This window comes from Mytilus edulis, chromosome 12 (assembly GCF_963676685.1).
Source record: "Mytilus edulis chromosome 12, xbMytEdul2.2, whole genome shotgun sequence".
Classification (NCBI taxonomy): Eukaryota; Metazoa; Mollusca; class Bivalvia; order Mytilida; family Mytilidae; genus Mytilus; species Mytilus edulis.
This window is the reverse complement of record NC_092355.1, coordinates 77,633,989-77,658,768: the sequence shown is the minus strand read 5'-3', so window position 1 is coordinate 77,658,768 and position 24,780 is coordinate 77,633,989. Positions and strand designations below refer to the sequence as shown.

General features: G+C 31.4%; 1 protein-coding gene across 1 annotated transcript in view; it reads left to right on the top strand.

The window, feature by feature from the left end:
- The window catches only part of LOC139497855 (uncharacterized), a 74,002-nt gene that overhangs the window by 7,696 nt on the left and 41,526 nt on the right, over window positions 1-24,780 (top strand). The window contains exons 2-7 of the mRNA XM_071286095.1: window positions 14,037-14,060; window positions 16,816-16,899; window positions 19,724-19,822; window positions 20,514-20,612; window positions 21,006-21,104; window positions 22,330-22,434. Coding sequence (XP_071142196.1) covers window positions 14,037-14,060; window positions 16,816-16,899; window positions 19,724-19,822; window positions 20,514-20,612; window positions 21,006-21,104; window positions 22,330-22,434 — 510 coding nt within the window. The remainder of the gene's footprint in view (window positions 1-14,036; window positions 14,061-16,815; window positions 16,900-19,723; window positions 19,823-20,513; window positions 20,613-21,005; window positions 21,105-22,329; window positions 22,435-24,780) is intronic.

The window sequence follows — 24,780 nt, the reverse complement described above, 5'->3', positions numbered from 1 at the left end:
TCAGATTAAAAAGGTTGACTATTAACATTACAGTGACATGACACAAAAATAACTCCAATTAGACAGCCTGTCTAATAATACAGTGACATGACACAAAAATAACTTCCTTTAAAACAGCCTGGCTTATAATACAGTGACGTGACACAAAAATAATTCCCATTAGACAGCCTGGGTTATAATACAGTGACATGACACAAAAATAACTCCCATTTAACAGCCTGGCTTATAATACAGTGACGTGACACCAAAAAAACTTCCATTAGACAGCCTGGCCAATAATACAGTGACGTAACACAAAAATAACTCCCATTAGACAGCCTGGCTAATAACACATTGATGTGACACAAAAATACCTCCCATTAGACACCTTGCTAATAGTACAGTGACATGACACTAAAATAACTCCCATTAGACAGCCTGTTTAATAATACAGTGACTTGACACAAAAATAACTCCCATTAGACAGCCTGGCTAAAAATACAGTGACGTGACACAAAAATAACTCCCATTAGACAGCCTGTCTAATAAAACAGTGACATGACACTAAAATAACTCCCATTAGACAGCCTGTCTAATAATACAGAGACGTGACACAAACATAACTCCCATTCGACAGCCTGTCTAATAATACAGTGACGTGACACAAAAAAAACTCCCATTAGACAGCCTGGCTAATAATACAGTGACGTGACACAAAAATTACTCCAATTAGACAGCTTGGCTAATAACACAGTGATGTGACACAAAAAAACTCCTATTAGACACCTTGCTAATTATACAGTGACATGACACTAAAATAACCCCCATTAGACAGCCTGTCTAATAATACAGTGACTTGACACAAGAATAACTCCCATTAGACAGCCTATCTAATAATACAGTGACGTGACACAAAAATAACTCCCATTAGACAGCCTGTCTAATAATACAGTGACGTGACACAAAAATTACTCCAATTAGACAGCCTGTCTTATAATACAGTGACATGACACAAATATAACTCCCATTAGACAGCCTGTCTTATAATACAGTGACATGACACAAATATAACTCCCATTAGACAGCCTGTCTAATAATACAGTGATGTGACACAAAAATAACTCTTATTAGACAGCCTTGCTATTAACAGGCCTTCATGCTATTATGAATTTGTCCTAAAACTCTTACACTGAGCTATTTATGGTACTATGGTAGGTTATACCCCTTCTTTTTAATTCATGACAAGTTACTTGTCACAATGTTTACATATTCAGAAATAGTTCAACTGATATTTATATAAATGTGGAGAACTGAAATTGAGCTATTTTTATATTTTCAGTTTAAAGATCTACTGGTCGTTTTTATTTGATTCGAGTCCAGTCAATATGTTACTTAGTAAAGGTAATTTAATATTATAGTCAAATTGTATTGGATCGTTTAGTTATTTATTTTTATCAAATGAATTTCAGAAATATATTTCAATTGTAAATGTTAAAATGAGCTAGCTGGTTCATTCTAAGTAGCATTACACCAGTGCTTTTTATTTTTAATTCTTTTTAAACAGGATTAACATTTTGCACTCATCGACTTTTGTTAATAAATTGGTAACAAAAAACACGTGACATAATTACAAATTAATTGCATTTGGGAGTCAAAACTAAACAAAACATTGCAATCATTACATTGTGAGTTGCTTAAAGAGTAAGAGTTTTAAAGGAGTCACTTGTGGTGTATGAATGAAAGATTGAATGTTAATGTCAATGAGACAGCAACCATTCAATGAAAGAGGTCAACATTGTATTCAACCAATGAAAACTTTGTACTTATTAATGAGCAACACAAGTGCCACATGTGGAGCACCTGAGATAACCTCTAACTTTTGATGGGTTTTCTGTTGCTCAGAAAATAATCTATTATCTTTATTTATTAGATCCTTGTACATGTCCAGTCAATGCGATCCTTGTACAGTCAAGCTGTTATTATAGTCAATGTGATCCTTGTCCAGCCAAGTTGTTATTATAGGTAAGTGTACATTATATGTGAACTATATAGGATCATTTACTATTGAAATTTGTTTCAAATGTAAAATGTTCAAACTCTATAAGGGGAGATAATGTAAAATGTTCAAACTCTACAAGCATGGTAAGGGGAGATAATGTAAAATGTTCAAACTCTATAGGGGAGATAATGTATAATATTCAAAGGGGAGATAATGTTAAATGTTCAAACTCTATAGGGGAGATAAGGTAAAATGTTTAAACCCTATAAGGGGAGATAATGTAAAATATTCAAACTCTATAAGGGGAGATAATCAACATATAGTTTTTACATTCAAAATACAATAACACCAATGTTTTTATAGTAAACAAGACTCGAAGAATGTGATGTATGAATGAAAGATTGGATGCTAATGTCAATGAGACAGCAACCATTCAATGAAAGAGGTCAACATTGTTTTCAACCATTGAAAACTATCTTTAAATTATTACTATCACTGAGTGTGTCCAGAGCTCCAGATAAGAATTCACAAATTGGGGTTTTTACCCACTATTTTCTTATGTAATTGGGTGATAAGTTTTTTTAATGGCATTATCAATTCCGATTCACCCCTCAAGTTAATATCAAATTGGGTTTTTCACCACCAAGCTCTTTAATATATTGGGTGTTTTCATCCACACAATATTGAATATTTAGGCAATGTCAACCCCAGATGTTTTTCCATCTTATATATGTTTCTTTCTTTGTAAATGTGCTAGCTGTTTTATTTGGTTTATTCACTGACCAGCAATTGTAGGTTTAATTTGTGTCCTGTTTCAAACGTCTGCCAGTTTTGGATTTTCTCACAACTTATATAAACTGTAAAAAAACCCGGATATGTGTATTCACAAGCATGGTGACCCCTATGGATCCGTATGGGGTTAGTAAATTTTATATGGGTTCATGACTTCCGTCTATTGTTAATGGTGACGTCATCTATTGATGTTGTTGTATTTCATTGTTTATTTTTATACAAAATGCAACAGGAAAAGTCCCATGTGCGATAAATTTGTTATATCGGATTTGATATATATGGATTTGATCCGTAGGGGTTCAATAGCGAACCATATAACTTATAATTGTAAGTTTATTTTATTGAAACAGGGAGATAACACACACACATTGATATGTTTATAAGAAACATTCATAACAAGTACGAATGAAGTATTTTTAATTGATACTTAAACTTTACATATATGTCGTGCTTAAAAAAGTATTCAGATTTATAGTTCTTATTCATATTTCGCCTTCGGTCTCAAGTAATAAATTAGCTTAACTTCTCTATGAGGAGTGAAGCTTACATGTAATATCTCTGTTTAAAGAAACAAACTATAACCACCAGACCATAGCTGGCCAGTGACCTTGACCCTAGTATATAAGCACCTGTTCCATAATAACTTGTCATTATTTTTCTAGAGGGTGTGAAGTGAACACTTCACTTGAATTCTTTTTAGTTATTTTATTTTTATCTAAGATTTAGGGGAAAGTTACTAAAGTTACATTTAACTTGTCTACGATGTACAAGTTCTAATGTTATTTTGTTAATTAGAAATAATAATTCCTCAATTGTCTACGATGTATGACAAGTGTTGATGAAAATGAATTTAAAAATTTCTTGTCTACGATGTATGACAAGTGTCGATGGAAATTGATTAAAATTTTTATTGTCTACGATGTATGACAATTTTATATTATTCATTAAGTTTTTGCCTTAGTACGATGTACAGCACATTTGTTACTTAATTCATACTCCTGTTTGTTAAACAGGTAGATATTTAAAAGTATTTCTATTCACCTGAAGGTCTAGAGTACTCTTCAGAATTTACACGTGTTTTACCTGCACAGGTACACATTATTTTATTACAATGGCTGAATTTGATTATGCAAATGTATTGCTTTTGCAAGATGTTTAGAATTATGTTTACACTTACAAGGGTGATGGTTATGATTTTCATCACCTCTGAGTTGTTTTAGAAATTAAAGATGATAAATTTAATAGGAAAACAAGAGGTATTTTGAATAAATCCTCTTCTTAAACAGTTATAAAACCTAGTAGTTTTATAAAAGATCATAATGGCATTGCAATTTGAAATAATTGACAAAGCAACAGAACGAGTCAAAAGTAAGTTTTTAAAATCTAGTGCTACTTGTATAGCTTCAAAATCTCCTTGATTTGTGATTTTTTTTCAAGACAGTGCTGTTGAGATTTAAGATAGGCATGTATACATATTGATGCATTGACTCATTATTATTAATGTAGTAAAGAACATGTATGAATCATGAGGTTTGAGACAGTTTCTCTGCCTTCAACTCAAGCAGAGTTTGTAGAGAAACCTGCTGCTTTATTCGAATTTTGCCATTAGAGGCTTACTTTAATGAAGATTTAGTTCTAATTTTGATCTGAACTACTGTAATGATACTGTTCATGTACCTCCTTTTGGAGTTTGTGCCATGGCTGATGATAGTCCAGCCAGAACTGAATTTTGATACGTCTTTTGATCCTGCATTAAGCTTTTCAGAAGCCTTTAAGGCTTCTCTTAGTGAGATTAATGGTCCATTATCTCATCCTGTTTGTTGAACAGTTAAATCATGATTTTGCTTGGAAAATCCCAAAATTGTTTAAAAGGCAGAAAACTGTGTCTAAGTTTTCTTCTGGACTTTCTGTGACTGTTAATAATACTACCATGTCAGAAAATATCAAATCAGGAAAATATCAAGTTCATAGAGGAGTAATACTATCACCCTGAGAACTGTGAGAATCCTAGTGTGTCTAGGATAAATAACAAGATTGAAATGGCACTGCCTAGAAAGGCCCACTATGTGGTTTCAAAGATGCAGGAAACCCAGAGATACTTTATTAAGGGGTTGATCATCACCCCTATTGTTGAGGATTTTATTGTAAAATTCTATTTGTTTGTTTGACCATGGGTTTCTATTTAAACGCATAGGAGATCCTCAGAAATATCTAGATGATAAAACTTATTTGTAATTCTGATGTGATAGTTGATTTATTACGTTTTTAGTTATGATTGCATGAAGCAAACCTGGTGATTATACAAAGATTCTAAAGCAAATTCTAGATTCCTTGGAAGAGGTTCCAGGTCTAGCAATTATTTTACTCCCAGTTGTTATGGAAAAGGCAATATCAGTCTTTTAACTGTGGAGGCTCTGTTGGTCAACAGGGCATATACTAGTAGGCAATTCCCTTCATTGAGAGTGAGAGGTTTCCCAAAAGGGAACAGAGAATCTCAAAGAGGTCACATTTCTCAACCAGTTGCTATATACAGTAGATAACTTAAATATTATGATTCGGAAAATGTTACTAATAATCTATTGATATTAGATTTAATAAGAAATGGTTATAAAATTATTTTTAATGATGTACCACATATTTTAATAAAATACATTTCACCTTTCATAAGGATGAAATAATTTCAGGAGTCCAAAAATTGATAGCTGTGGCTAATCAGCATTTGGAGCAGGACCATTTATCTTTTGTTTTGATGTAATTCTTAGGGATTATTATCTATATATAAATAGAGAGAGAGCTAACATCTATAAATCTCACAGATGCATATTTAAGTATCATTTATGATTATATCACAATTTGCTGATTCATGTGGAAAGGACATTGATATGATATTTATGTTCTTTGTTTTGGATTGGCTTCTGCATCAAGAGTTTTTACTAAGGTTTTAAAACCTGTCTATGTATTTTTATGAAATAATGTCACTTGAAGTATATACATGCTATAGTTTATACATTGATGATTCTTTTATTATGGATCAGAATTTAGATGGTTGTATTGTGAATACAGAAGAAGTGGTGCAAATGCTTGATAAGCTGTGCTTCGGAATAAATTTTGAGAAGTTGGTACTCATTCCTTGGAAGCACATTGTCTCACTATTGATACTGAGCTATTTAAGTTTTTTCTGACAGATGAGAAATGGTAAAATTATCTCCCTTGGGAAATTCTTCTTAAATAGAATTGTGTAACTGTATTATTGATGATTTGCATCATATATTGGTCTTGTGGCACATGCTTTTAATGCAGTACTTTTGTGTATCTGTGGGAATGTTGCAGAAACATGGCGAGAAATAATGTTGAAACACTGTATAGTTGTTACAGTGTTTATTATCATCAATTTATAGGTGAAATTTTTAACAATTTAAATCAGAAATTAAGAATTGATTTTTAGACCCATCCAAATAAGTTTTTGGATTTGACCAGATGCCTCATTAGAAGGATTTGGGATCCAAATTTGAAGAAAATTTTTCTTTTGGTAGATGGAGCTTCTTTAAGAACATGCGCTCATTTCATATAGATTTCTTAGAATTGTTGGCTATATTTTTTTTTTTGGAGAGAAATTTTTAGTCACAGAGAGTTATACAATCAGAAAATACAATTTCAGTAGCATTTATTGTGCAATAGGAGGTATAACCTCTTTGTCATTTTTAAAAACATGCTTACTACAAATATTTCATAATTTCGGCTTGGTGTTCAAGAAAGAACATTTTTATCACAGCTCTTTATATTCCTGGTAAGAAAATGTTGATGCTGTTATCATATGTCTAAAAAATTTACAGATTCAACAGGATGGCAATTGAAAGAAGATATATTTGTTTTGTTGTCATCACGTTTTCATTTTCAAATCTATAGATAATTGATTTGTTGTCTTTTGACCAACAAGCTCCTTTCAGAGATGTTTGTACTTTTCATGGTCAGATTTAAGACCTTATATTTTCCCATCTTTTTCATTGTTGTGGATAATTATAAAGAAAATTATTAGTGATAAAGTTCAGAAGGCTCTTTTGATTATTCCTTTTGGTCTGCTCAGAGTTGGTTTTCTTTGCTTAGACCAATTTTAATTTATTTGACAGTTAAAAGTTCTGCTAAACATAATAGTTCTGCTAAACATAAAAGTTAGTAACAATGTTACATACTGAAGAATGCCTTTCTGTAAGGAAGAGATTTGATTTAACTGTGTATTGTAAAAAATATAAGTGAGCCAACACCTGAAGGGTTGATTGTGCGGTAGGGTAAAAACGTGTGTATTATATTCAGAAATCACTTTAATATAAACAGGAGATTTCAGAATCATTTGTAAAATATACTCACTTCATTTTGGAGAACATGCATCTATGATCAAGCATTATCAAAATTTTTTAGAAATTTCATTATTTGGTGTGTTCAAAGAGAACCAACTTCTTATCACCATCTAAAAAGGATGTTATTGATTATTGAAATTTTTTGTAAAACACAAGCTTTTCATATTCAGCATGTTTAATGTGAATTTTACTTGTTTTATGTTGAAACAGACTTGATCCTTTAAGAAGTAGATGTTACTAAATTTGTTTGTTTACTACATGCATATGTGAAAGGTTGCTTAAGCCTGAATCTGCAATTGAAGAGTTAGATACTCTTTCACTGTGGAGATGAATTTAGTGCTATCTTTTTAAATTCTTTATATTCATTAGAGGATTTAACATTGAAGACTGTCTTTTATACTTGTGTCTTTATTTGCCTTGACTACAACTGCCAAAGTACAATCTTTATCAGCTGTAGATTTACATTCTATGTTTTTCATTCAGAGACATGGCACTTTATTTTTTCATATACATGAGTTTTTGAAAAATACTAGATCTGTTAGTTAGTCTACCTAATGCATGTAATGAGGTGATCAAGGGTTTTGATAAACCAAAACTTTGTGTTGTTAAGACAATGATTTATCATGTTTTGTGTACAAAATATGTGAGAGAATTCATCTAAGTCTTTTTTGAAAGTTTAGATAGTTAGAGAGAGTTCTAATTTTAGCCGAGGTTTTAAGGTTTACTCATTTAGAGGAACCTCTTCATAAGTGCATTTAGCTTCAGGATGTTCTATTAAAGACATTATGGCAACAGCTTAGTCTGGACATATGGTAAAACTTTTATAAGTTCTATAAAAGGGAAAGTGAATAATATCAGTACTAAAACACTTTTCTTCAGTTGTAGTTACTGGATGATCTTGTGATTTCTATACTTTATTAAATGTTGGCATTTATAAAAATTGTTTTTAGTTTGTGTCTACACTTTAAACAAGCTAATTTATTACTTGAGACCGAAGGCCGAAATATGAATAAGAATGTTCCTTCATCCAAGCATATCTTGGATGTGCAGGATGAAGGTCATTCTTAGAATATGAGCCTGAGGCTCGAAAGTAATCAATTCCCACCCTAGGGATTATCAGGTCACTGGCCAGCTATGGTCTGGTGGTTATAGTTTGTTTCTTTAAACAGAGATATTACATGTAAGGTTCACCCCTCATAGAGAAGTTAAGCTAATTTATTACTTTCGAGCCTCAGGCTCATATTCTAAGAATGACCTTCATCCTGCACATCCAAGATATGCTTGGATGAAGGAACATTATTTTTTATACGACCGCAAAAATTGAAAAATGTTTGGTCGTATATTGGTATCACGTTGGCGTCAGTTTTGTCGTCGTCGTCGTCGTCGTCGTCGTCCGAATACTTTTAGTTTTCGCACTATAACGTTAGTTTAAGTAAATAGAAATCTATGAAACTTAAATACAAGGTTTATGACCACAAAAGGAAGGTTGGGATTGAGTTTGGAAGTTTTGGTCCCAACAATTAAGGAATTAGGGGCCAAAAAGGGCCCAAATAAGCATTTTCTTGGTTTTCGCACTATAACTTTAGTTTAAGTAAATAGAAATCTATGAAATTTTGACACAAGGTTTATGACCACAAAAGGAAGGTTAGGATTGATTTTTTGAGTTTTGGCTCCAACTGTTTAGAAATTAAGGGCCACAAAAAGGGCCCAAATAAGCATTATTCTTGTTTTTCGCGCAATAACTTTAGTATAAGTTAATAGAAATCAATGAAATTTAAACACAAGGTTTATGACCACAAAAGAAAGGTTGGGATTGATTTTGAGTGTTGAGATCCCAACAGTTTAGGAAATAGGGGCCAAAAAGGGGCTCAAATAAGCATTTTTCTTGGTTTTCGCACCATAACTTTAGTATAAGTGAATAGAAATCTATGAAATTTAAACACAAGGTTTATGACCATAAAAGGAAAGTTCGGATTAATTTTGGGAGTTTTGGTCCCAACAGTTTAGGAATAAGGGGCCCCAAAGGGTCCAACATTAAACTTTGTTTGATTTCATCAAAAATTGAATAATTGGGGTTCTTTGATATGCCAAATCTAACTGTGTATGTAGATTCTTAATTTTTGGTCCCGTTTTCAAATTGGTATACATTAAGGTCCAAAGGGTTCAAAATTAAACTTAGTTTGATTTTAACAAAAATTGAATCCTTGGGGTTCTTTGATATGCTGAATCTAAAAATGTACTTAGATTTTTGATTATTGGCCCAGTTTTCAAGTTGGTCCAAATCGGGGTCCAAAATTAAACTTTGTTTTATTTCATAAAAAAATGAATAATTGGGGTTCTTTGATATGCCAAATCTAACTGTGTATGTAGATTCTTATTTTTTGGTCCCGTTTTCAAATTGGTCTACATTAAAGTTCAAAGAGTCCAAAATTAAAATAAGTTTGATTTTAACAAAATTGAATTCTTTGATATGCTGAATCTAAACATGTACTTAGTTTTTTGATAATGAGCCCAGTTTTCAAGTTGGTCCAAGTCAGGATCCAAAATTAATATATTAAGTATTGTGCAATAGCAAGAAATTTTCAATTGCACAGTATTCAGCAAAAGCAAGAAATCTTCAATTGCACAGTATTGTGCAATAGCAAGTATTTTCAATTGCACAGTATTGCACAATAGCAAGAAATATCTAATTGCACAATATTGCGCAATAGCAAGAAATTGTCAATTGGAGTTATCTTTCTTTGTCCAGAATAGTAGTTGAATCAACTTAAATCATTGTTTTATACAATGTATATCACTTTTACTACCAACTGATAAATTAAAACAATCTTTACCATTCAGTGATAACAATCACTTTTTTTACATTTTAATATTTTATGATGTATTTAAATGAGAAGTTATTATTGCAAACTCCAATAAAAATTTGAATTGAGATCAGGTTTGGAATAAGGGAAAGGTGGATGTGAAAAAAAAATTTGGGGGGGGGGGGGTTAAATTTTTCTCAATAAACAAATTTTAAGTTTATTAGACCACATCCATTCTGTGTCAGAAACCTATGCTGTGTCAACTATTTAATCACAATCCAAATTTAGAGCTGAATCCAGCTTGAATGTTGTGTCCATACTTGCCCCAACCGTTCAGGGTGCAACCTCTGCGGTCGTATAAAGCTGCGCCCTGCGTAGCATCTGGTTTACAGATGCTTTAGATGACGACACAACCTTACTTATAAATTAGGCTGACCACAGAGGTACATAAGTAATTATCTTTTATTATGTATTGTATAATATATGTTTTTTAAAAGGACAAAATAAATCAATCAATAAAGACTGCCTCTTTGATCTTCATGGTGTTGTAGTATTGTGTTCAACTTTAGTGTGAGAGGTGGTGGGTTTGAACCCTGGACAGTTCAACTAAAGACTTAAAAATTAATATTTGCTGCTTCTCCAAAATGAGTTAAATCAATACAGAGTAAGTAGTTTTCACATATGCCATACAGCCACTTCCTGTTTTCACTTCCATACAGCCACTTTCTGTTTTCACATTTGCCAGACAGCCACTTCCTGTTTTCACATCTGTCATACATCCACTTCCTGTTTTCACATCTCTCATACAGCCACTTCCTGTTTTCACATCTGTCATACAGCCACTTCCTGTTTTCACATCTGCCATACAGCCACTTCCTGTTTTCACATCTGCCATACAGCCACTTCCTGTTTTCACATCTGCCTTACATCCACTTCCTATTGGTTGACTAGTTTGAAATTATACAACACTCATTGTACAATGAAAATATCTTTTTCTTGGCTTCTATGGAAGGTTAATAGCTTGAAAATGTTGATTTGTAGAATGTTAGCAATTTTTGTTTCTGCTGTGCAACTTCTTTCTGTTAACCAGTAGTTTGAAATTATACAACATTCATTGTACAAAGGAAATGTTCATGAAAGTTCTTGTTATGATTAACAATGATACAAGTATCTCTAGACCAAAAAACAAAGATATAAACAATTACAGGTCGTCCAACAACCTTCAACAATGAGCAAAACCCATACCATATAAAAATAAGGAGATGTGGTATGATTGACAATGATACAATTATTTCTAGACCATAGGACAAAGATATAAACAATTACAGGTCCTCCAACAGTCTTTAGGTTGCACTTCTGTAAATATAGACAATGCAGTTTCACAGAGGAACTCCCTTTGCGGCTAAAGCTGTGCCACTATCACTATGAAGTTTAGTGAAAAATTATATCCTAGAATGGAAAGTTGATATGCAGTACTTTTTTATTCAAAGGTCAAAACATAGGGCCGTGTGGTATATTTTCAACATTTATATGCCCAGAACTTCTACGAGTTTAAACTTAAACTAAAACTCTGTACTACCCCTCCCTTCACTTTGAGTCTCCCTCAGAAATCAATTTCCCCAACTACTATGTGTTTTTAAATGGTAAGATTCCCAAGTTATTTCTCCATGAGATGAAACATAGAGATCATATCTGGGAACCAGTATGTAACCACAACAAAATATCTATGAATATTATATATATCTCCCCAAAAGAGGCTTGGCTTGTGAAACAGCTGTATTTACAAAGTGCATCCTATAATAACATTTATTCAAAAAAAAATTCTTGAAAAAACAATACTTATTTATCAGAATTATAGCCTTAAAGAAATCACTGCATATACTCTAAACTTTTCTTTACAGTACATTTTATAACCTCAACCCTGTTTCAATTTTTAAAGAATTTAATTATTGTCAGCTTAACCTATATGCATGTTTGCTGACATAAAATGGCTAGAACCTGTTTGAAACTATTCTCATAACAAATTGAAAGCATTTCAGAATACTATAAATGTAAAGTTTAATAGTTAATCATTCCAACATTAAAGTTTATATAAAGTATCCAATCCTGCCGCTGTCTCCAGTCCACTTCTTACTGTATGACTATTAGTCAATGAAAGTTCACAAATTCTGCCTCAAATGGTCAGTTTAGAAATCTTGTCACAACAATATCATCTCTAACCATATATCTAACATAATTTAGCTAATATATGATCGAGAAGTGTTAAACAAAGCCATATTTGCAAAAATTGTATGTATGAAGTTACCAGTCTGATGTATGAATTCACTAAAAGTTTTATAGAACTGACTGCTAACATCTGTTTTTTGCATAACTTCCTAGCACAGTTATTTTTTTATGACCCAGGGGGTAGGCATTTTTTTCTGTTTATTGCCACTGGGGCCTAAAATTAGCTAACTTTTTCTGCTGTTTCCTTGAATATGGAAAATTTAGAACATATTTATGATAGAACATACTATTGTTAGTTTTGTTAAGGTATTATTGTATTCTAACTTGTATTTTTTTGTTGCGGTCACAAAAAAAAAGCAAATTCAGGTGTTACGGCTTACTTTTGGGTTAACGACATGGCAAAAACACCCAGCGACAATATTCATAAGAATCTATGAGTTTCAATGACTGCGAAGAGTGAAAAAAAGCAACAATTTAGATTACAAATATACATATATTATGAATTAATTTTGCATTCAGGGCCTTAAGAGCATATCCAACAGTTTATTTCTGACGGTGAGAATTTTCCCCTCTAAGATATATAGGCTATTTTTTACCTGCTTAAATCAAATATGTAATAAAAATATAACTTCGTGCGCTACTTTTTGAGTAAAATGAGGTCGAAATTAGAGATATTTCCTCAAAATTCGGATTTATGGACGTATTTTTCCTCCAAACAGAAATGCATAACTTTTTTGTTTTAAAAGATAAACACAAACTGTTTTTTGTTAAATTGTTCTCCTTTATATTAGTATCTTATAAATATATGAAATATTTTGTTTAGAAATAACTTAAATTTACCAAATGTTGATGAATATAGAAAAAAACGTCATTTTTTGCTGCATATTTATCAAATTTAAAAAAAATTGCATCATTGGCTTTTTCATGAAATTTGGTACAACTAATCTTCATCCGTAATCAAACCAAATTAAAAAAGAGGGGCCCATGAACTCGTGTTAAAGTAAAATCAGTTTGAATGAGGAAAATCAGTCGAAAACTGCATCTTTTCCAAAAATGTCAAAGATTGACGTTGCGAAAATAACATTTTACGTTAGTAACGTCATTACCTCCCCTGTAACTGCAACATATGCCCTTAAGCAAACTATGAATACTGTAAACTGTCATCATAATTAAGGCCCAGGATTTTCTCAATCTTCATGAAATATTTATAAAACTAAATATATTTGAGTTGATTTCATTAAAATCTCTTGAGATAAACCTGATTTGGTGAAATTCTATATGTTCTCTTTTGTTCATCCAAGACAGGCAAATATACAAAATTAAGAAACAATATTAAATTTAATCTGACTGGTCTAGTTGATTATAGACAGTGTTTCAAGAAGCTGCAATATGATATTTAATATTGTTCTTTATGTGTGTCTGAATGCTGGTAAATAAAACTTTTGAAATTCTTAGGTTTGGGAAAATGCAATAGATGTTCTGGTTTTTGATGGAAAGAGTCACACCCTGCTTTTAGAATACCTTTGTACCTCATTTAGGTATGTAAGTGATCAGATCTTCAAGGTTTTGAGTTCAGTTCATTCACTTCAAATAGCGCAGAAAAGTTGAGATAAATAAAGGCAACAGTAGTATACCGCTGTTCAAAACTCATAAATCTATGGACAAAAAAACCCAACAAAATCGGGGAAACAAACTAAAACTGATGGAAACGACTGTTTCATGACTGTTTCAATGCTATTATTATTTGAATGAAATTAGTATCTGAAAATATAAGGTCAGTTTTTTCATCCAATAAATACATTTGGCAGTAACAAAAATACCTCAATAATAACTCAACTGTTACAGTATATATTGAATATCCTTTTTCTTATCTATTTTTAGGATATAATGGAGGATTGGAATAAGGTAAGATTTACTTAATAGTTCCCTTGTCATGTGTGGTTTTGTTCCCCTTTATTGTACAATTAGATACAAGTATGTGATAATTTGAGATAAAAACTAGTAGAATTCTAGGTGAACTACAAAACTTATTATTCCAAGAACACAGATCAAACAAACAAAAAATACAAAACTAGGACAAAGGCAGGTGCATTCAAAACATTTGAGTTCTCTTCTCATTACACGGGTGACACTTGCACACATGCAGATTTCCTAGTAACTTGATATATATCCTCTGAGGTTAGGGTGTCAGTAACTTAAATGGGAGTGCTCTGCTTATTATAATACAATACTGAGTGGCAGTTTAGTTCCACAAAAAACATTTGAATCAGTTTTTTCAGTAAGACATTTATCAAATAATTTTTATGCCCCACCTACGATAGTAGAGGGGCATAATGTTTTTTTATATGTGCGTCCGTCGTCTGTACGCTCGTCTGTCTGTCCGTTCGTTCCGGTTCAGGTTAAAGTTTTTGGTCAAGGTAGTTTTTGATGAAGCTGAAGTCCAATCAACTTGAAACTTAGTACACATGTTCCTTATGATATGATCTTTCTGATTTAAAGCCAAATTAGACTTTTGACCCCAATTCCACAGTCCATTGAGCATAGAAAATGAAAGTGCAAGTTTCAGGTAAAAGTTTTTGGTCAAGGTAGTTTTGATGAAGTTAAAGTCCAATCAACTTGAAACTTAGTACACACGTTCCCTATTGTATGATGTTTCTACTTTTAATGCCAAATTAGATTTATTACCCAATTTCATGGTCCATTGAACTTGGAAAATGATAATGCAAGTGGGGCATCCGTGTACTTTTGACACATTCTTGTTTAAGTATGAGTGTACACTCTGAAATTTTTTCATAGTAAACAGTATATTATTTTTGTAGTACCTTCAGAATCCTTGTTTACAATGTCAAATATGCAACCCTCAAGTCTATAGAAGTATTAGTAAAAATTTTGGACAATTTTTCTAAATAAGAAAAATGTAATACAGTAGTTCTTTTCCTTGGCTCTGTAAAGTACATGTAAGTTAAATAAAAACATTTCTATTTTATGGTATCAAGTGCTAACTGATACAACACACCATTTGAATCCAATCGTGTTTTTTTATGCCCCACCTACGATAGTAGAGGGCATTATGTTTTCTAGTCTGTGCTCCGTTCGTGCGTCCGTCCGTTCGTCTGTGCGTTTGTCCGTCCGTCCGTTCAGGTTAAAGTTTTTGGTCAAGATAGTTTTTGATGAAGCTGAAGTTCAATCAACTTAGTACACTTGTTGCTTATGATATGATCTTTTTAATTTTTGAAGCCAAATTAGACTTTTGACCCCAATTTCACGGCCCACTGAACGTAGAAAATGAAAGTGGGAGTTTCAGGTTAAAGTTTTTGGTCAAGGTAGTTTTTAATGAATTTGAAGTCCAATCAACTTGAAACTTAGTACATATGTTCTCTATAGTATAATCGTTCTAATTTTAATGCCAAATTAGATTATTACCCAATTTCACGGTCCATGGAACATAGAAAAGGATAGTGCGAGTGGGGCATCTGTGTACTTTGGACACATTATTGTTTCTGGTTAAGTTACAGTCTCATTACTTTATTATAACCCACATCTACATTTATTCAGTCTATAAACATTTATAGAATTTTCTCCTTTAGAAAGTTAATAGAGAGATTTTTACTATCTGATATAAGAAAGGAGGAGAAAGTACCTAGGGGCAATTAAAGGACTAAGTGAATGAAAAACAACTGTCTTCAAAAGGACAAAAGTCAAAGTTCCCAAAAGCACTACCAGAAATAAATATCAGGGATATGCCAAATCTAGTCCATTATTCTATTAAAAAATATTTTTTAAAGGTTAACAATTTTTGTTTATCTTGATAATTTGAAATGCATAAATTCCATTTAGCTTTTCTTTCTCTCTAAATGTTATATGAAGGAAGGATGCTACTTATTTATGTAGTCATTGCTATAAAGAAGAAGACATAATTATTATATAAATTAACAGCAATTATTTTATACAATTTATTAAATGTAAAATCTATGTTTTACTTACAGAAACTTATTTCAACTGTTTGGGATGGAGATATCGAAGCCTTAAAATGATGTCTCAAGTAGCGCAGACATTGATTATCAAAATTAAATGTACTATCTATGTTTTACTTATAGAAACTTACAACAGCTGCTAGGGATGGAGATATAGCAGCCTTACAATTAAGCCTACAGAATGGCGCAGACATTGATTTTCAAGATTAAATGTAATATCTATGTTTTACTTACAGAAACTTACTACAGCTGCTAGGGATGGAGATATAGAAGCCTTACAATTAAGCCTACAGAATGGCGCAGACATTGATTAACAAGATTTAATGTACTATCTATGTTTACTTACAGAAACTTACTTCAGCTGCTTGGAAGGGAGATATAGAAGCCTTAAAATTATGTCTACAGAATGATGCAGGAATTGATTAACAAGATTTAATGTACTATCTATGTTTACTTACAGAAACTTACTTCAGCTGCTTGGAAGGGAGATATAGAAGCCTTAAAACTATGTCTACATAATGGTGCAGACATTGATTAACACGATTTAATGTTCTATCTATGTTTTACTTACAGAAACTTACTACAGCTGCTAGGGATGGAGATATAGAAGCCTTAAAACTATGTCTACAGAATGGTGCAGACATTGATTAACAAAATTTAATGTTCTATCCATGTTTTACTTACAGAAACTTACTACAGCTGCTAGGGATGGAGATATAGAAGCCCTTAAATTAAGCCTGCAGAATGGTGCATACGTTAATTATCAAGGTGTAAGTGAATTGGTCACATTAAAAACTGCCTTAATTTAATACTTCATAGAAAAATCAAAATATGGCAGATTGTTCGTAAATTACTTCAAAAAGTTAAACAGGATAAAACTACGAAATGCTTTCAAATAAAGCACAGTAAAACAGTATAAAACTACAAGTGACTTCTAAATAAAGCACAGTGAAACAGTATAAAACTACAAATTACTTCAAAATAAAACACAGTGAAACAGTATAAAATTACAAGCTATTTCAAAATAAAGCACAGTAAAACAGTACAAAACTACAAGTTACTTCTAAATAAAGCACAGTGAAACAGTATATACTACAAGTTACTTCTAAATGAAGCACAGTGAAACAGTATAAAACTGCAAGTTACATTAAAATAAAACACAGTAAAACAGTCAAAAACTACAAGTTACTTCTAAATAAAGAAATAAATCACAGTCAAACAGTATAAAATTTAAACTGCAGGTTACATCAAAATAAAGCACAGTAAAATAGTATTAAACTACAAGTGACTTCAAAATAAAGCATAATGTAAAACACACAACTAAAAGTAACTTCAGAACATAACAGATTGTACATAAGCAATATAAAACACACAACTACAAGTTACTTCAGAACATAACAGATTGTACACAGGCAATATAAAACACACAACTTCAAATTACTTCAGAACATAACATTTTGTTTATAAGTAGTATAAAACACACAACCACAAGTTACTTCAGAACATAACATATTGTTTATAAGCAGTATAAAACACACAACTACAAGTTACTTCATAACATAACAGATTGTACATCAGCAGTATAAAACACACAACTGCAAGTTACTTCAGAACATAACAGATTGTACACAAGCAATATAAAACACATAATTACAAGTTACTTCAGAACATAACATATTGTTTATAAGTAGTATAAAACACAAAGTTACTTCAGAACATAACAGATTGTACATAAGCAGTATAAAACACACAACTACAAGTTACTTCATAACATAACAGATTGTTCATAAGCAGTATAAAACACACAACTACAAGTTACTTCATAACATAACATATTGTTTATAAGCAGTATAGAACACACAACTACAAGTTACTTCGTAACATAACAGATTGTACATTAGCAGTTTAAAACTTACAACTACAAGTTACTTCAGAACATAACAGATGGTTCATAAGCAGAATAAAACACACAACCACAAGTTACTTCATAACTGAACAGATTGTACACAGGCAATATAAAACACACAACTTCAAGTTACTTCATAACATAACAAATTGTACATTAGTAGTATAAAATACACAACTACAAGTTACTTCATAACATAACAGATTGTATATGACTAGTATAAAAAACATAACTACAAGTTACTTCATAACATAACAGATTGTACATTAGAAGTATAAAATACATAACTACAAGTTACTTCATAACATAACAGATTGTACATTAGCAATATCAAATACATAACTACAAGTTACTTCATAACATAACAGATTGTTTATAAGCAGTATTAAACACACAACTGCAAGTTACTTCATAACATAACAGATTGTTCATAAGCAGTATAAAACACACAACCCCAAGTTACTTCAGAACAGAATAAATTTTTCATTAGCAGTATAAAATACATAAATTTAAGTTACTTCATATCATAACAGATTGTACATTAGCAGTATAAAATACATAACTACAAGTTGCTTCATAACATAACAGATTGTACATTAGCAGTAAAAAATACATAACTACAAGTTACTTCATAACATTACAGATTGTTCATACGCAGTACAAAACACACAACCACAAGTTACTTCAGAAGATAACAGATTTTTTATTAGCAGTATAAATACATAACTACAAGTTACTTCATAACATAACAGATTGTACATTAGCAATATAAAATACACAACTACAAGTTACTTCAGAACAGAACAGATTGTTCATTAGTAGCATAAAACACACAACCACAAGTTAGTTCATAACATAACAGATGGTATATAAGTAAAACAAGTAAAAGTTACTTTAGAATATAATATAATAATATACCTGTATGGAAACTGAATTAGATATTAAATTAAAATCTGTTTTTAATTTCACAGTTTAAGTGACAGAAAAAAATGCATAAATGTATTTTTTTTAAATAATTATTTTTGTTTGTTTTGAATAAAAGTGGAGAAAGTTCTTACTTTGAATATTTACAAGAACATTTTTTACACCAAAGTTTTACAGCAGTTGTAACACAAATATCACACATGTTTGTTATTGCTTCACTTTGACCACATTCCTTCATCTATTCAAAATCATGTTGTTAATAATTAGACAGGGTTAATGGACAACAAATATTTGTAAGAATTATATAAAGTGGGGTCCCATTTTGTTTGTCTCCTCCTACAAAATCAGGAAATGTAACAATTTTTCATATTTCTTTGAAAAAGTTACCTTTTAAAATATTGATCATTATTCTGAATCCTGTTAATCAGACAGTTTTAATCATTATATCAACAAAGACATGTTAGGATTATATAAAGTGAGATGGCATTTTACTCAGAGAGTTGTAATGAATCCATTGATGTAAATATTTTATTCATATCTTCTTCTTCAAAAAAAAATTAATATAACAGTTTTGATGAAAGTGTCGACATCTCACAAAAAACCAGCTGTTTATTTGTTGTTTATGTACAATATAAATACAAGTGTGACTGGTCATTTTATTCAGTTTTGACCACTGATTCATGTGATATAGATTTTGTTTATATTTATTGCACAACATTGTCCAGTTTATCAGACAAGTTTTGATGTCAGTTGTATTATTCCAGGAGTATGGAATGACAGCATTAATGTGGGCTGCCAGGGGAGGACACCTGGAGGATACCCAATTACTCCTGGACAGCCGGTGTAACACAGATATCACAATGGTATGTTATCACTTTACTCTCTGATCACATTCCTATATCTTCACAAAATTATGTTGTTAATTAGAAAGGTTTAATGGACAACAAATATTTGTAAGAATCATATAAAGTGGGGTCTCATTTTGTTTGTCTCCTCGAACTAAATCAGGAAATGTAACTATTTTTCATATTTCTTTGAAAAAGTTACTTTTTAAAAAATTAATCATTATTCTGAATCATGTTAATCAGACAAATTTATTCATTATATCAACAAATACTTGTTAGGATTATATAAAGTGAGATGTCATTTTACTCAGAGATTTAATCATTATATCAACAATTCTTGTTAGGATTATATAAAGTGAAACGTCATTTTGCTCAGAGATTTAATCATTAAATTAACAAATACTTGTTAGGATTATACAAAGTGAGATGTCATTTTACTCAGAGAATTGTAATGAATCCATTGATGTAAATATTTTACTCATTTCTTCCAAAAATTTGTTTTTTAACATGACAGTTCTGATGGAAGAATTGACATCTCACACAAAATGTTTTGTTTATTTGTTGTTAATGTACAATATAAATACAAGTGTGTCTGGGCATGTTATTCAGTTTTGACCACTGATTCATGTGATATATATTATGTTGATATTTATTACACAACATTGTCCAGTGTATCAAACAAGTTTTGATGTCAGTTGTATTATTCCAGAGAGATGGACGGACAGCATTAATGTGGGCTGCCATGGGAGGACAATTGGAGGTTACCCGATTACTCCTGGACAGCCGGTGTAACACAGATATCACAAACGTATGTAATCACTTCACTCTGATCACATTACTTAATCTACACAAAATTATGTTGTTAATTAGACAGGTTTAATGGACAACACAATTTAATATTTGTCAGAATCATATAAAGTGGGGTCTCATTATACTCAGAGAGTTGTAATGAATTCATTGATGTTAATATTTTATTAATTTCTTCCAAATTTTTTTTAACGTGACAGTTCTGGTGGAAGTTTTGACATCTCACAAAAACATGTTGTTTATCTGTTGTTTATGTACAATATAAATACAGGTGTGACTGGTCATTTTATTCAGTTTTGACCACTGATTCATGTGATATATATTTTGTTGATATTTATTACACAACATTGTCAAGTGTATCAGACAAGTTTTGATGTCAGTTGTATTATTCCAGAGAGATGGACGGACAGCATTGATGTGGGCTGCCATGGGAGGACACCTGGAGGTTACCCGATTACTCCTGGACAGCCGGTGTAACACAGATATCACAAACGTATGTTATCACTTCACTCTGATCACATTTCTTAATCTACACAAAATTATGTTTTTCATAAGACAGGTTTAATGAACAACAAATATTTGTTAGAATTTTATAAAGTGGGTTCTCATTTTGTTTGTCTCCTTGTACTAAATCAGGAAATGCAACTTTTTTTTTATATTTCTTTGAAAAAGTTACTTTCTAAAAATTTATCATTATTCTGAATCATGTTAATCAGACAAATGTAACCACTTCATCAACAAATACTTGTTAGGATTATATAAAGTGAGATGTCATTTTACTCAGAGATTTAATCATTATATCAACAAATACTTCATTAATTGTTAGGATTATATAAAGTGAGATGTCATTTTTCTCAGAGATTTGATAATTATATTAACAAATACTTTTTAGGATTATAAAAAGTGAGATGTCATTTTACTTAAGAGATTTAATCATTATATCAACAAATACCTGTTAGGATTATATAAAGTGATATGTCATTTTACTCAGATATTTAATCCTTATATCAACAAACACTTGTTAGGATTATATAAAGTGAGAAGTCATTTTACTCAGATATTTAATCCTTATATCAACAAACACTTGTTAGGATTATATAAAGTGAGATGTCATTTTTCTCAAAGATTTAATCATTATATCATCAAATACTTGTTAGGATTATATAAAGTGAGATGTCATTTTTCTCAGAGATTTAATCATTATATCATCAAATACTTGTTAGGATTATATAAAGTGAGATGTCATTTTTCTCAGAGATTTAATCATTATATCAACAAATTATTCTTGCTAGATTATATAAAGTGAGATGTCATTTTACCCAGAGATTTAATCATTATATCAACAAATACTTGTTTGGATTATATAATGTGAGATGTTATTTTACTCAGAGATTTAATCTTTATATCAACAAATAAAGGCTGTTCTTTGACCTATAATGGATTACATTTATAAATTGTTACTTGGATGGAGAGTTGTCTCATTTGCACTCATACCACATCTTCCTATATCTAAATACTTGTTAGAATATTTTTTTTAACACGACAGCTCTGATGGAAGTTCTAACATCTAACAAAAACCATCTTGTTTATGTACAATATAAATACAAGTGTGATTTGTCATTTTATTGAGTTTTGACCACTGAATCATGTTGTATATTATTGATATTGATAACAAAGTTTTGTCCATAATATTTACATGTTATTTGTTTATATTCAAGATTGGTGGATACACAGCTTTACATATAGCTGCTGAGGAGGGACATCTACAGATCACAAGATGTCTGGTAGAACAAGGTGACAGTCCCTTGATTAAAACACGCGAGGTAATATTTTATAGCATATGCCAAGTGTTCAACTATTAAGTAATGAATAAAATGATGTATAACATATGGTTGGTCAAATGGATTCTATTAAAAGGCTATAGTTAAAAGTCATATCTATACTATTAAACGAGAAGACCTCATTTTTGGTGTCGCTTCTCCTCCTTTCACAAGAAATTAATCATCATGCCTCTGTGTCCTATAGGTAACATGTATAGTCGCATTTGTCATCCATTCTTATGATCATTAAGTTTGGGTTATTTTGGGATAAAAAACGAAAAAGAATACGTCCGGATATTTTCCCGTCATTGGACAAAACTTTAAGTCAGATTAGACTTCCGGTTTGTGTTTTTCTGTACTTCGAACATACAAAGACTATGAAATAAAGTATATGAATTTGCTTTCTGCTATCATTTTGAGTTCTAGCATGTATCATCCTTGCTGAACGTGTTTCAGTTTGGGTTATTTTTGGAAGAAAACGAAAATGAATAATATTTGCTATTTACTATCAATTAGTTTACAGTGGCGGATCCAGACCTTTTCATAAGGGAGGGGGGCGTTGACTGAGGGGGGGGGGGGTACTCTCATGCTTCCCCATATAATCAACAATCTTTTTTCAACGAAATGGGGGGCAGCCCCCCCCCCCCCCCCCCCCCCCCAGCCCCGCCTGGGATCCGCCTATGGTTTACTATTAACGGCGGTCACTGCGGATATATTTCTATACACTTACATACATTTACTATGAATTACTGTATTTGTTATAATTTACTATAAATTCCAATGGTTATCTTGGGGGGGGGGGACTCTTTACTATTCATGTCGTTCACTGATGTATATATATAAGTACCTTTGACTTTTGATACCTGAAATTCTCTGTATTGAGTAATTAAAATATATATGCATGTTCATAGAGTACAGAAAAACAGAAGGTATAAAAATCTGTATTTGGAAAATAGGAGGAGGGCAAAAAATGTGCCCAGTCCCTAAGTACCTTTGAATTTTGATACCTCTCCTGAAATTCTCCAGTCAGTATATTTTGTTTTACACTTTACATACGCTCTATTTCCCCGCGATTTCGCGGTTGTGTTCTAGTGATTATTTAAATTGAACTTAAGCTATGAAAATGTTTTATAGACTTGAATGGCTAAATGTTATAATAAACCACATGAACATAGACTATCGTACAAGTTTGCTGTAATTAAAATCTATGTAAACAAACAAACTGTCAAACAAAACTTACACCTGTCTGTTGTCATGACAATTATAACAAAGTTATGTGATAATATCAAAACAGTCTAAGCAATGCATTGACGACATTTGTTCACCAAGTGTTTATATTCAAACAGATGCGAGGTGGACAATGCCAGATAATCTTTATGATGGGTGAAACAAACTTTATATACAGGAATAAACACTACTAGACAATATTTATATGGATTCAATAAGGGGGAAATAAAAATTGCTTAAGGATTATGTACCCTTGTGTTGATTCAATGCTAAGTATATGGATATTTTATAGAAAATCCACAGCCTTTATCCTTGTACTCTCATATTTGGCAATTTGATGGCTGATAAAAAAAAAATTTAATGTAGTTATGGGTTAAAACAAATAAAAATGTTTTAAAATCAAGTACACCTTTTAAGGTGCGCTCGACTTTAGTGACTCAGCACGAGGTATTTTGGAATTTACAGGTTGGTTAGAACTTTTTGTAAAACATAAACACTAGCACATCATAGAAAAGCAAGTGAGTAATTTATGTTTCAAATCGTAGAACAAAAATCTCTGTCTTAAAGGCTTTGGATTTTCTATAAAAATCTTGGTTTATTTGCCACAAAGTACTTTTTTTCTGTTAAATGTAATGAAGCAGTAAATAATAATGCTTTGCATCAAGTTTACCCTTGGTATATGTTCAAGATGGCCTATCTCTATTATTCATTATATCTGTAGTTTTGATACAATTGAAGTTTGAAAAGTTCGTACAAAAATGGCTACAGAAGGGGTCATAAACCTTAATCATTTCATATTGTTGGCAGTATGAAAATATTTAATGCAATAATTTGAAAAAGATGATCCTATGGAAACTTCAATTTTCTACAAGCTGTCTAGTGTCAAAAGATAAATGTCATCTTGTCATAATTTTTTTATTTCCTTATAACAGTCACTAAAAACTATGAAATGCTGTAAAATAAAGATATACAGATATAGGTGTACATGGGGTATTCAGATATGGGAGGATGTGGATAGGGTATACAGATATATTGTTTGTTGGTTGCTTAACGTCCAGTGGCAAATATTTCATGCATATTCAGGACGAGAACAAGTTCACAATAAATACTAAAGGTAGGTCT